Source organism: Macaca mulatta, chromosome 7 (assembly GCF_049350105.2).
Source record: "Macaca mulatta isolate MMU2019108-1 chromosome 7, T2T-MMU8v2.0, whole genome shotgun sequence".
Lineage (NCBI taxonomy): Eukaryota > Metazoa > Chordata > Mammalia > Primates > Cercopithecidae > Macaca > Macaca mulatta.
This window is the reverse complement of record NC_133412.1, coordinates 8,159,650-8,172,098: the sequence shown is the minus strand read 5'-3', so window position 1 is coordinate 8,172,098 and position 12,449 is coordinate 8,159,650. Positions and strand designations below refer to the sequence as shown.

At 42.0% G+C, this 12,449-nt stretch overlaps 1 protein-coding gene and 1 long non-coding RNA gene across 2 annotated transcripts in view; one reads left to right on the top strand and one right to left on the bottom strand.

Annotated features, from left to right (window-relative positions):
- MTMR10 (myotubularin related protein 10) overlaps window positions 1–4,281 on the bottom strand; it is a 53,234-nt gene extending 48,953 nt beyond the window's left edge. The window contains exons 1-2 of the mRNA XM_001109855.5: window positions 3,826–4,281; window positions 3,161–3,221 (exon numbers count right to left, since the gene is read on the bottom strand). Of these exons, the coding sequence (XP_001109855.4) occupies window positions 3,161–3,221; window positions 3,826–3,885 (121 nt within the window). The 5' untranslated portion in view covers window positions 3,886–4,281. The remainder of the gene's footprint in view (window positions 1–3,160; window positions 3,222–3,825) is intronic.
- The window catches only part of LOC106999104 (uncharacterized), a 42,719-nt gene continuing 34,377 nt past the window's right edge, over window positions 4,108–12,449 (top strand). The window contains exon 1 of the long non-coding RNA XR_013395479.1: window positions 4,108–4,356. This is a non-coding gene — a long non-coding RNA (uncharacterized LOC106999104). The remainder of the gene's footprint in view (window positions 4,357–12,449) is intronic.

The following is a 12,449-nucleotide window of genomic DNA, read 5'->3' as shown; positions in this document are numbered from 1 at the left end:
GTGTTTATCGCATTTCTGCACCTTGTGAGGCATCAGGGCCACAAAGTTGAAGTAGGCACAATATCCATCTCAAAGAGTTTCATGAATCAGGAAAGCTGAAAATTACTAACATAAACCACAATCTAAATTAAATTACTAGTCATTTTCTTCTGTTTTCTTTACTTAATAAAAGATGAGGATCATTTTGAATTTAGCCTTAAGTTCCAACAGTGCACATGGTGACCGCACGCAAATAAACAACTGATTTTGTGTTCTAATTTTCATCTGCTTATTGAATTAAAAGTTCAAACTTTGGGCAACCGAAGTAGGATACCCTTGGACCCAAGGCATTATGCCAAAGCAAAGCATGCAATACCATCTCTCTAGGCAATTACTTTTTTTAATTTAAAAAAAATTTTTTTTAGTTCTGGGATACATGTGCAGAATGTGCAGGTTTGTCACATAGGTATACACGTGCCATGCTGGTTTGCTGCACCTATCAGCTCAGTCATCTAGGTTTTAAGCCGTGCATGCATTAGGTATTTGTCCTAATGCTTTCCCTCCCCTCACCTCCCACCCCCCACTCCCCACCCCCTGACAGGCCCCGGTGTGTGATGTTCCCCTCCCTGTGTCCATGTTGAACAATAACTTCTGTGTCCCTGTATACAGCCAAAGGTGATGTGGCCAGGTTTTCTACTGATTTCTGATAGTAACAAAGGCAAGAACTGTATTATTCACTCCCTCTTAGTAAAAGGCCTAGCCTAGTCTAGGTCTTCAGATCACCAATACTTCAGTTACTTTCCACTTGCCTTCCAGATTTCATGGGTAGAGCAGTAGGCTGCAGGCCAACAAAGAGCAAATGGTGGCAGTGAGAGATGTGACAGGCAAGGTGAAGCAGGAAACAGAGACCACAACATGGTGGCCAGACAGAACACAGCCAGGATGGGTGCAAGAAGGCCAGAATGAGAGGGTAAGAACAGAAGGGGAGAGGAAGGAGGCAAAAGACATCCTAATTCAGGACTGGCTAAATGTTGGGTAAGAATAAATCAGGTACAAACAGAATGCTGGGTGATAGAGCCGTCATGTATGCTTGTACAGATTTCAGCTATGATTTGGCTGCCAATGCAATAAAAATTAACACAAGTCAGAGAATTTCTTAATGGGCAACTAAAAAGTTCAGACTTAGTGTTACACCTCTTTTAGAATTTTTCTAAAAACAATTCGGATTTAGCTGCCATTTCTGGGACAAGAAAAGCATAGTCAGAAACTGGGTTTACAATTTCCCCAGAAAACTCTGACTTTTAGTAATTTTATAAAATTGATAAGCCTCAGTGAGAAAGTTCTTCAAGTTTATGCATACTTAGTAACACCTTTTATTAGCATATATCTTAAATTTAAAAACTAATTTTTAAAAACTGGCCAGGTGCAGTGGCTCATGCCTATAATCCCAGCACTTTGGGAGGCCAAGGTGGGTGGATCACCTGAGCACGGGAGTTCAAGACCAGCCTGGCCAACATGGAGAAACCCCATCTCCACTAAAAATACAAAAAATTAGCCAGGTGTGGTGGTGGGTTCCTGTAATCCCAGCTACTTAGGAGGCAGAAGCAGGAGAATTGCTTGAACCTGGGAGGCAGAGATTGCAGTGAGCCGAGATCGCGCCACTGCACTCCAGCCTGGGTAAGAGTGAGACTCAGTCTTCAAAAAAAAAAAAAAAATTAAAAAATTTTTTAAAAAGTAAAAAACAAGCACTGGCATTTACAGTTAAGACCATGTTGTTTCTGAGTGTGAAATCATAGTATGCAGAGTGGAGGAATCAAAGCCTAAGAATCAGGCCTGTTGAGAGTAAAGGAAGTCAAAGTTCAATAGCTCACAGGCACTCATTCAAAATGAGTACTGTTTTTCATCTCTGCTTTTTAAATGCTAGCTCAAAGTGACTAAGACTAAAACTTAGTAATTCTACTGTTCACTCTGAGGAAGAGTACAAATGATTAATTAGCACACACTGTGGAGTGAAAAGCACTAACAAAATCAAGGGAAAAGATTTATGACTCCCATAGTAAAGTTTAAGAAACACTTTTTAAGAGTTAGCATCTATCATATGGAACCAAAGTTTGGTGTTTTTAATATTTTGTCCCTATACAATATTTAAAATTTTAAAGTTTCCACATTTGTTCAATTTTTACCTACAAAATTCTAATTATTTTACTAGATTTGGCTTTAAGTAATGAGTCAGATTTTACAATGTTCATAGTAGCCACACAAACTAGTATTTGATTTCAGGTCTAAAACAGGCTTTCCTAAGTATCTGGCTACTTCCCCCTAATAATCGCATTAAACAACCGACTTTTCCTAATTATTATACAACTGTTATACAATTCTAAACGCCATACCAATATTTTCTATGCTCTAAAACAGACTCCTTTCTGCCACCAATCCCTACTTCTATCTCTAAGGTCACCCATAGTAAATTTTGTTCGACAGCAGTGATTCTCTATTGTGAGATTTTTGTCCCCCAGAGGCCGGGGACAAAAAAAAAAAAATTGGCAATGACTAGAGGCATTTTGGTGTGGTAACTAGGTCGCAACTAGGTGGTGGGGAATAAGGGTACTACTACTGGCATCTAGTGGGTGGAGACCATCTTTGCTGCTATACAAAGGGCAGCCTGCCCCTCCAACTATGAATTATCTGGCCCCAAATGTCAATTAAGTGTCTCTGCTGGGAAAAGCCTACTTCTAAACTGAAACAAGCAAATTTGCAAATACAGCTGACAACTTCAAAAAACAATTGCCAAGCAAGTAATTCAAAGTTCACCGAGCTCTGTTATTTGTATAGAGACAGAAACATAATAAAGGCCTCTTTTGATACTATCAAAATGCATTAAAATGATTTGACTATTAACCATTAATGCCATAAGTGGCAGACAAACACGTAAGCAAAGAGTACTTTTACTACCCAAGCAATTAAACATATACGTATTTTCAAAAAGAAATTCAGGAGACAAAAAAGGAAATGAGGTAATGACATTCTTGACAGTTCCATTTTCTCCTCTCAGTCACTAGATTTTTAACTGGAGAAAGTTTAATGAGAGAAGGGAAGTTAACCACATGATACTAGTCGGCAGAACAATCTTAGACCAAAATACATTGCTAAAGTATCTGCTAAAATTCTAACTAACGTTTACCTGGCAAAAGGACTGGCTCCAGTTTTTTAATCTTCGGTTCCGAACTGATCTTATCGTCAGTCTGAAATACATGAGCAAAATAAATCAAAATCTCAATACCCCCACCCTCCGTAAAACGCTACAGCAAATGTTGTTTTCTAAGTGATGACACAGGCGAAAGACACATAGCCCCCATTTAAATTCTTTCACATATTAACTGAGCTCTTTTAAAGATCTGCTCATTATCGACTTGGAAGCCTGATAATAAAAATTACTTAAACGGCCAGTGTCGCTTCCAGGTGTTCACATTTATGACAGACGGGTAACCACCTCGACCAGCGACCCCAAGCGCTGCAATCACGCTGGCGGTCATAGGAGGGACGGTCGACGGGTTGGAAACTAAAGAAAACCCCAGCTCCCAAGGCTCCCCTGGGTCTCAGCACTCGGTAAAACTACGGAGGACGGACTTCGGGCAGAGAATGGCTGCAGAAGAGTTTTACAAGTTTTCGCCGAGACAGTGGGGCTCCCGAGAAGGCGCATTTCGCGGCGCCGGGAACCAGGCAGCCGCGCGGCTGAGGGCAGGGAGACGCGCGCAGCCTCCCGGGGTCCTCCAGTTCCCGGGGGTCGGCCTGGAGGCTCCACGGAAGCGCCGAGGAGAGAGGCGCTCGCGGGGAGGGGTTGTTTACCTGGGGCGGCGGCAGGAGGTAGGACCTGAAGGTGGGTCTGGGCGGCTTGAGGGAGAACATGGTGCCGCCGCCTCTTCGCTCTGTTCCCGTCGCGGGTCAGCTGCAGCGCCGACGCCTCCAGGCGTAAAGCTCTCAGTGAGGCCGCCCAGGCCCCTTCTGCGGCCAGCCGAGCCGGGCTGACTGACGGGCGGGGACACGGCGCAGCGCCCGCCCGAGCGGGGAGGGGCCGGGCACAGCCAGACCGACGCGGGCGCCGGGGCTCATCCCCGGAAGGGGCCCGGTGCCCCGCCCCGAGAGACGGCGCGCGCAGGGCCGCGGCCCGCCGCTCCCGGGCCGTAGCCCGTGCTAGTGCCGGAACGCAGGGGTGGCGCCGGGTGCCCGCTGGCGGGCCCTCAGCCCGGGCGCCGCGGGGAGCGGAGCCCGGCAGCCATCTCGAGAGCGCGGCCTCAGGAGGGTGCTCCTACGGCAGCCCGCAGGGGTCAGACGGCCCGTGGGGGCCTACGGCGGCCTGCGGGGGCCACGGCGGCAGCGGTCAGGCGGCCTGGGACGGCGGCGCGGGGCATCTTCTGGCCGTACTGCAGTCCTGGGACAGTTCCCATGACTTACACATGGGCCGACTTCGCCCTCCGGCCCGGGCGAGCTCAGGGAGGAGCCCAGGGCAGGGGAAGGGGACTTGGGTCCAGGGGTTAGGCGGTCACCCCGTCTGCGCCCAGTATGCGAGGAACCGGCACTGGGAAAGTGGGCCGGTGCCGCCAAGCACAGGTCACTTCTGAGCTCTTACCGTAATTCAGACTGGAGCAGACTTTGGTGGGAGGGGGCTAGTGGTGTTACATTTTGGTGATTCTATGACTTGAGACTAGGTCCTTCTTATACCTTGAAGAATCAAACCCCAATCCAGCACTTTCTGATTCATGTCACAGGGAAGCTCCCATGTAGCCCTATCAGTCACAGTCATACTGATGAGTGTTACTCACAGGAACATTTAACAATTTACATAAAGATTCAGAAAGTTATTCTTTTTCTGAAAATGATTTATCCTGGATATAGAATCCTACTGATCTTTCAGGTTAACATGTTTGAATTCCACTCTGCCCAGGAACCATAACCATAACTATTTTTTAAAGAGTCAGGGTCTCACACCATCGCCTGGGCTGAAGTGCACTGGCATGATCAGGGCTCACTGCTGCCTTGACCTCCTGGGCTCAAGTGATCCTCCTGCCTCAGCCTCTCAAGTAGCTAGGACTATGGGCATGAGGCACCGTGCCTGGCCATAACTGTATTTTAAAATGTTAGTTCCATTGGATTCGAAGTGTTAAAATCACTGTCGTGCACACTTTTAAAAAAATTTTTATGGATATGCTGTTATTCCTCTATATTCAATGGATATTTTCTACAAATACTCTTCAAGCAATCATTGGCTTTTTCTTTACACTTAAATGACTCTGTGATTTGGGTTTTTCTGTACAGGTTTTCTTAGGATCTGCAACTCTAATATGCGACCATACAACAGAAAAGTGGAAAAAGTCTATTTCCAGATTTATTATTGTCTTAACATTTCCCAGATATCTAGTTGTATTTGTCTGCTCAGGCTGCCGTAACAAAATACCACAGGTTGATGGCTTAAAGAGCAGACATTAATTTCTCACAATTCTGGAGTATGGAAGTCCAAGATCAAGGTGTTGGCAAGGTAGGGATCTGCCTGACTTGTGGCAGGCAGACAGGCGAGGGCTCTCTGTCGGATTTGCAGATGGCTGCCATCTCACCGTGTGCTCACACTGTGCGCGGAGGGTATGTAACAAGCTCTCTGGGATCTCTTGGTGTCTCTTCTTGTAAGGACGCTAATCCTATCAGATTAGAGCCCCACTCTTACTACCTTATTCAGCCTTAATTACCTACTAAAATCTCCAAATATAGCCATACTAGGGGTTAGGGTTTCAACGTTAGCATTTTGGAAGAACATAATTCAGTCCATAGAAGTAGTTTTATAACCTCTTCTCAGACCCTGATGCCCTTGACTACGCTGTATGTTTGGTGTTATTGCCTACCCCCTGCTTTTGGCTCTAATGTCACTATTTTGTCCTGCTTCACCCATTTTTCTGTTTTTGTTTATTTGTTGTTTGTTTTTTTGTTTTGTTTTGTTACAGATGGAGTCTCGCTCTGTCACCCAAACTGGAATGCAGTGGCGCAATCTTGGCTCACTGCAATCTCCGCCTCCTGGGTTCAAGCGAGTCTCCTGCCTCAGCCTCCCAAGTAGCTGGGATTACCGGTGTCCACCACCACACCTGGCTAATTTTTGCATTTTTTTAGTAGAGATGGGGTTTCACCATGTTGGCCAGGCTGGTCTCAAACTCCTGACCTCAGGTGAACTGCTGGACTTGGCCTCCCATCACCTATTTTTCTGACTACACCTTTGTTTCCATTATTGGATCTTCTATTATTGGGAATGGCAGCATTCTCTCAAGATCACTTCCTTTTCCCTATCAAGAGAAAATAAAGCTAACATTTCTTGAATACCGATCAGGTGCTAGGAACTTTATATATGCATTCAGCACTCATTCAGTGAACTAGTGAATTTGTATTGAGTACTAACATTGTGCCAAGCATTATTCCAGACACTAAGACAAAGTTTCTACTTTCATGGCATTTTCATTCTTGGTAGAAAGTTAAAAAATTAATATATAGCATATCAGGCAGTAATGAGTGCTGTGAAGAAAAATAAAATGTAACGAGAGAAAGGTGGTTCCATTTTTCAATGGGGAGTTGGATATGGTCAGGGAAGGACTTTCTGATTGTAGGACATTTGAGCAGAGACAAAAGGAGTGAGGGAACAATCCAAGTAGACGTGAGGAGGATGAGCATTTTGGACAGAGAAGATTAGCCGTGCAAATGCCTTGAGGTGAGCGCCTTCGAGGGGTATTTGAGGCCAGTGTGGCTAAAGAGCCTAATGTAGTCAGGGAGGAGGGCAGAGGGAAACACAGGCCAGATCACAGAGGTCCCAAATGTTGAGAATATTTTACAAGGTTTTGAGGTAAGAGTGATATAATCTGACTTGTGTTTTAAAATAATCATTTTGACTGCTGTAGTGTACAGCATGGTGGCCTTTGGAAGACCAGTTGGGGCCTGTTATAACAGTCCAGATAAGAGAAGGTGATGGTGGTAGCAGTGGAAGTGGTTAGAAGTGGTTATACATAATGTCTGCAAAATGAGGCCATTGCTTGAGTATATGGTCTTTTAAGATGACTGCTAAGTAATTTAAGAGATCTGTTTCTTGAGGGAGAATTGTGGAAAGATGACAGCAGCAGCATACTTTTTGAATCTCTGCATAAAAGCAGACAAAGCAACTATCTGGCAAAACCAAAACCCAAGGACAACATCTTTAACAAATCCAAATGAAATGGTATCCCCTTGATCTCAAAAATATAAACGCATGGGAACAAACCAATAGCAGTAATATTGCAATAGTAAGTAATAAGACCCATGTGGTATCAACATAGAGAATCAATGAAGCATCTGGAGAACCCCAAAATAGCTGAAAGGTATTCCCTGGAAGGTCCAGCCAGTCAAGTTGAGAACAGCAGCAGAAACAGGAAAGGGTATTTGCCTTCTCTAAAAACATAAGAATGCAGGAGGCTCCTGGTAAAGTGTGGAGGGGCTGGAGAAACTAATCTACTAGACTTCCTTCCAGGATGGAGACCTACACTGATGGCAAACTGTTGGGCATGGAAACAATTGAGCAAAATAGAGACAATAGAGAGAAAGGAAAAAGAAGTTCTAGATAAAAATGGAAGACTAGGAAATCTCCAAATGTAAGCCAAGTTTTAAAATTAAAAAACAAAAAACAAAAAAACCCACAACACTATGCAGTAAAAACAGAAGTGCTCTCTGAAGTTAGAAAAACTGGGCCAGGCGCAGTGGCTTATGCCTGTAATCCCAGCACTTTGGGAGGCCAAGGCAGGCGAATCACGAGGTCAGGAGATCCAGACCATCCTGGCTAACATGGTGAAACCCCGTCTCTACTAAAAATAGAAAAAATTAGCTGGGCGTGGTGGCGGGCACCTGTAGTCCCAGCTACTCGGGAGGCTGAGGCAGGAGAATGGTGTGAACCCGGGAGGCAGAGCTTACAGTGAGCCGAGATCATCACTCCAGCCTGGGTGACAAAGCAAGACTCCCAAAAAAATTAAAAAAGAAAAACAAAAGAAGAACCATCCTTAAAACTACCTCCTTCAAAAAGATCAAGAAAACCAATTTCACATAAAAATAATCACATGAAATCTGGAAGTCAAATCACATGGAAAATTATTGTAATGAAAGAGAATAAGAGCAGAATATCACTGATACCCACAATAAAAGCACACCAGAAAGGATGCTCACCAAGCAGATAAAAACTAACATCCACTATTTCAAAATGAGCCAAAAGATACTAAGAAAATGATATGAAACATGAAAAGAACTATATAAACCAGAACTAGAAACATTCAAAATGAAATGAATAAATTCAAAATAGAAACCAGAATCTGAAATTAAGAATAAACTAAAAGAAACCCAGGGATGAATAAACACAATTGATTATTCTTTAAGAGAACAGAAGATGAAAAGGAGAAAAATTCTAAAAAATCAAAAATCAATGAAGGAAGTTACACGGATTAGGAAGAAAGTCTAGATATTGAAAATAGGCAAAGGAAAACTAACAAATAGAAAATAGGAGTTCCTGGGGGAAACAAAAAGAGGGAGGAGACAAGGAAACAGAACAAATACTACAAACTGTAGTTTAAGAAAACTTACTTGAAATTAAAAGAAAATATTTGAAACTACATCTTGAAAGAACACATTGCACCTGAGAACACTGATCTGGGCTTACCAGCACTAAGACACATTCTTCTAAACCTACTGGGCCTTCAAGAAACAACATTGAAAATTTCTTTGGATATCTAGACAAAAAAAGCAAATGACTTATAGATGAAAGAAAATTAGATATTACCAGACGTTTTGGCAGCAATGCTTTATGCCAGAAGAAAATGGAGTAACGTATTTAAGGTACTCATGGAAGGAAAATGTGAGAGAATAATAATTATGGCCGGGCACGGTGGCTCAAGCCTGTAATCCCAGCACTTTGGGAGGCTGAGGTGGGTGAATCATCTGAGGTCAGGAGTTTAGACCAGCCTGGCCAACATGGAGAAACCCCGTCTCTACTAAAAATACAAAAAATTATCCAGGCATGGTGGCACATGCCTGTAATCCCAGCTACTTGGGAGGCTAAGACAGGAGAATCACTTGAATCTGGGAGGCAGCGGTTGGAGTGAGCTGAGATCGTGCCATTGCACTCCAGCCTGGGCAACAGAGTGAGACTCTGGCTCAAAACAACAACAACAACAAAAAACTCCAAAACCAAAAAATTAGAATGGATTAAAATACATCACATATATTTAAATCCATGAGGTCATAATGGTGTTTAAATAAACTAAACTATCAGTCACCTGGAAAAACTCTGATTTCCAGATTTGTTATTGACGGAAATGTCATGACATTTTCCAGATGTCTAGTTGTATTAGTGTCCTCAGGCTGCTATAACAAAGTATACAGACTGGTGGCTTAAAAAACAGAAATTTCTTTCTCACAGTTCCAGAGGCTGGGAAGTGTAAGACCAAGATACCAGCAAGGTAAGGGTTCTGGTGAGGGCTCTCTGCCTGGCGTGCAGATCACCTTCATCCTTTGGAGGATGGTAGAGAACCAATTCATTATTTTTAAAACTGGCAAATAAATGGGAAAAATCAATCAGTCATTATTTCTGCTGTGTAGTATGAACTATGCCACTGCGTAATCAAGTAGTAGATGAAAAGAATAATCTCTTCATAAATAATAGAATTTCAGTATTACAATTTTCAACACTCTATAAATTAAGGGATCTAGGCATTGAGTATCAACAGCTGCTGACATCACAAAAAGAGAGACAAGTAGGCACATGTGCCTCCTAGTGAAAGAAGCAACACCATCTAAGGAGCCTTGCCAGTGGGATCAGACCTAAGCCTGAATAAGCCTCTGTCTCCCCCTGCCAATCTGCAGAAACAGCAGAATATGTGAAACTGCCTATGAATATTCAATAAGTAAAGTTTAGACTGTGGGAAACTTTGCAAGACAAGTAGCCCATGTTCTTCAACAAAGAAATTGTTAAGGAAGAGAGAGAGAAAGGTAATACCAGATTAAAAGAGATTTAAAATACCTCCAAATGAAAAAGAAAAGAGTAAGGCTAAACTATAGTGCTAAGGAACATTCAAGCAATACAACTATAATGAACTACAAGTATAATGATTTTAAAACATATCTGCAAATTTTTTAAACACTCCCCTCTATATGACCCCTACCCTTGAATCTCAGCTGGCCTTAGTGACGCTGCAAGACTTCAGAGGATAAGCCATAAAAAGCAATATTTACTCCTAGCTCAATGAGACACTCACTTTTGGAGCCCTGAACCATCATGTGGGAAATACAATTTCTGTGAGACTGCCATGCTGTGAGGAAGCCCAGGCTGCTTGGAGAGGCCATGCGTATGTGCTGTATACTGAGACTGAGATCCCAGTTGAGAGCCATTATCCATTTTCAGACATGTGAATAAAGACGTGTCTAGATAATCCCAGCCTCCAGGTACCTCTTGAGTTACCTCTAGACAGTAAGTCTTCCCAGCTGAGGCCCCAAATGTCTTGGAGTAGACAGTAGTGTGCTATAGCCAGCCTGAACTGGCTTGCAAGAACCAGTTGTTAGTATGTCTTCCATATTCAGTGATGCTATAGCTTGAAGTTAGCTGTGGTAGGAGTACTTATATGGAACTCGGCAAACACGTCAAATCAGGGGCATTCCTGCTGTCCCTGTCTGAATTCCTGACCCACGGAATCCCTGAGCATAATCAAATAGGTATTCTAAGCCACCCAGTTTTGGAGTCACTTGTATTAATAATACAGCGATAGTAACTGGAACAGCAAGGAAAGGATTACTATAAAAATATAGTTACTTTTCAGGGAACAGAGGTGGTTGAGATAGGGACTTCTGAGACTTTTGGGGCAGCTGGCAAATTCTATTAATCTGAGTGGTGGACACAAGGATATTCAGCTTACAATAATTAAGTCAGTTATTTATTTTGTGTGATTTTCTGCATTTTTATCTTAAGATAAAACCTTCTTTGAAAGTATTTTTTTGTGCGTAGGAGGTAGTAAGATGATTTCATTTCACTTTATTTCTAATATATATTTAGCAAAAATGCATTTTTGGTATAGAATAACTATATGACAACATTAACTGTTTGATTTTTAGATTTTAAAACCTAAACTATGGAAGACTATAGGAACCTCATGATGATGCAGCATATATATGTATTCAGAATGTAAGCAATCATACAGCCTTAAAGGAGAGAGCCACATATCATGAGGTCCTTTGATAGTTCAAGTCTTAATTGCTATTGATCAAAGTCCAAAACAAGCTTAATTTATACCAAATACTATATTATAACTCATTTATGAGTGTGCCAGAGTTTTGGGGATAAAATAATAAAAGCCTTCTTATGTTACTATGTTTTACATAGCACAGAAATATAATTCTTATTCATTTACTAAGATAGTTCTATATTAAATGATTTGAACATATGAAGTATTCTTATTTTAATGTATTAGATACTGCTAGATTTGATTAGATTGGATATTAGTTCCCAATATTTGGTTGTCCATATTTAGACAAAATTGTAATGAAATTGAGAATAATAATGTAATCATTAATGATGTAATACCAAGTGGTCTGGCGCAGTGCCCTACATAGAAGACTGTCAATATTGGAGTTGTGCTGGGTTGGTAAAGTACTAATCAACTATATGGTATGATTTAAGGTGTACAAGAAAGGTCTCAAGAATAGTTGGCCCAGTCACAGGTTCTGAAATCACACCGTTAGAATTGATCCATTTGGATCCGTAAGACAAACATTCTTAGAAAATCCTGCATCAGCTGACACCTTGGCATAAGACAGGAGTCACAGACCTTAGTGAGATTTAAGGAAATGGGACTTGAGTCCCACACCTGAGGCACGGTGGAACAGACCTTTGTAAAGGGAGACTGTGTAATGAACAGATATGGGGAGAATTCCAAAGATAGGCTTTATCTTCTGTAGACCAGCTCTGCTGAGGTGTTATAGATTCCCCAGCTTATTCTGAGAAATCTCTTTTCCAGGATATGTCAAAAGGCTGAAAGTTTTTTTGACACCCAAAGGAAAGACTTAGGAGTGAGATAAAATGTAATGGGTTAAGCGTTGAGTTGAATAAACACATGTGGCAGGATAGATTAAATAGTCTAAATGTAGCAATATGCAAATAAGTAATAGTTTATGTTAAATAAATGTCACTTTTCAAATATTAAAGCCCCCAACCCAGGCAATGGTATATCAGTTTTTTTTTTTTTTAATAAATTCAGCCCAGTTCAAGAGTTGTAATCTGACTATTACAATCTCAGTCATATTTTGAGGAAAAAGATGCAAAATCACATTTTGGTATTGTCATCTCTGATCACTACCTGTGGCATAACTGCAGTGAGCCTCTGTTGTTTCTGGGTCTCTGTGTGTTTCTCTCTCTCTGTCTCTTTCTCTCCTCTTTT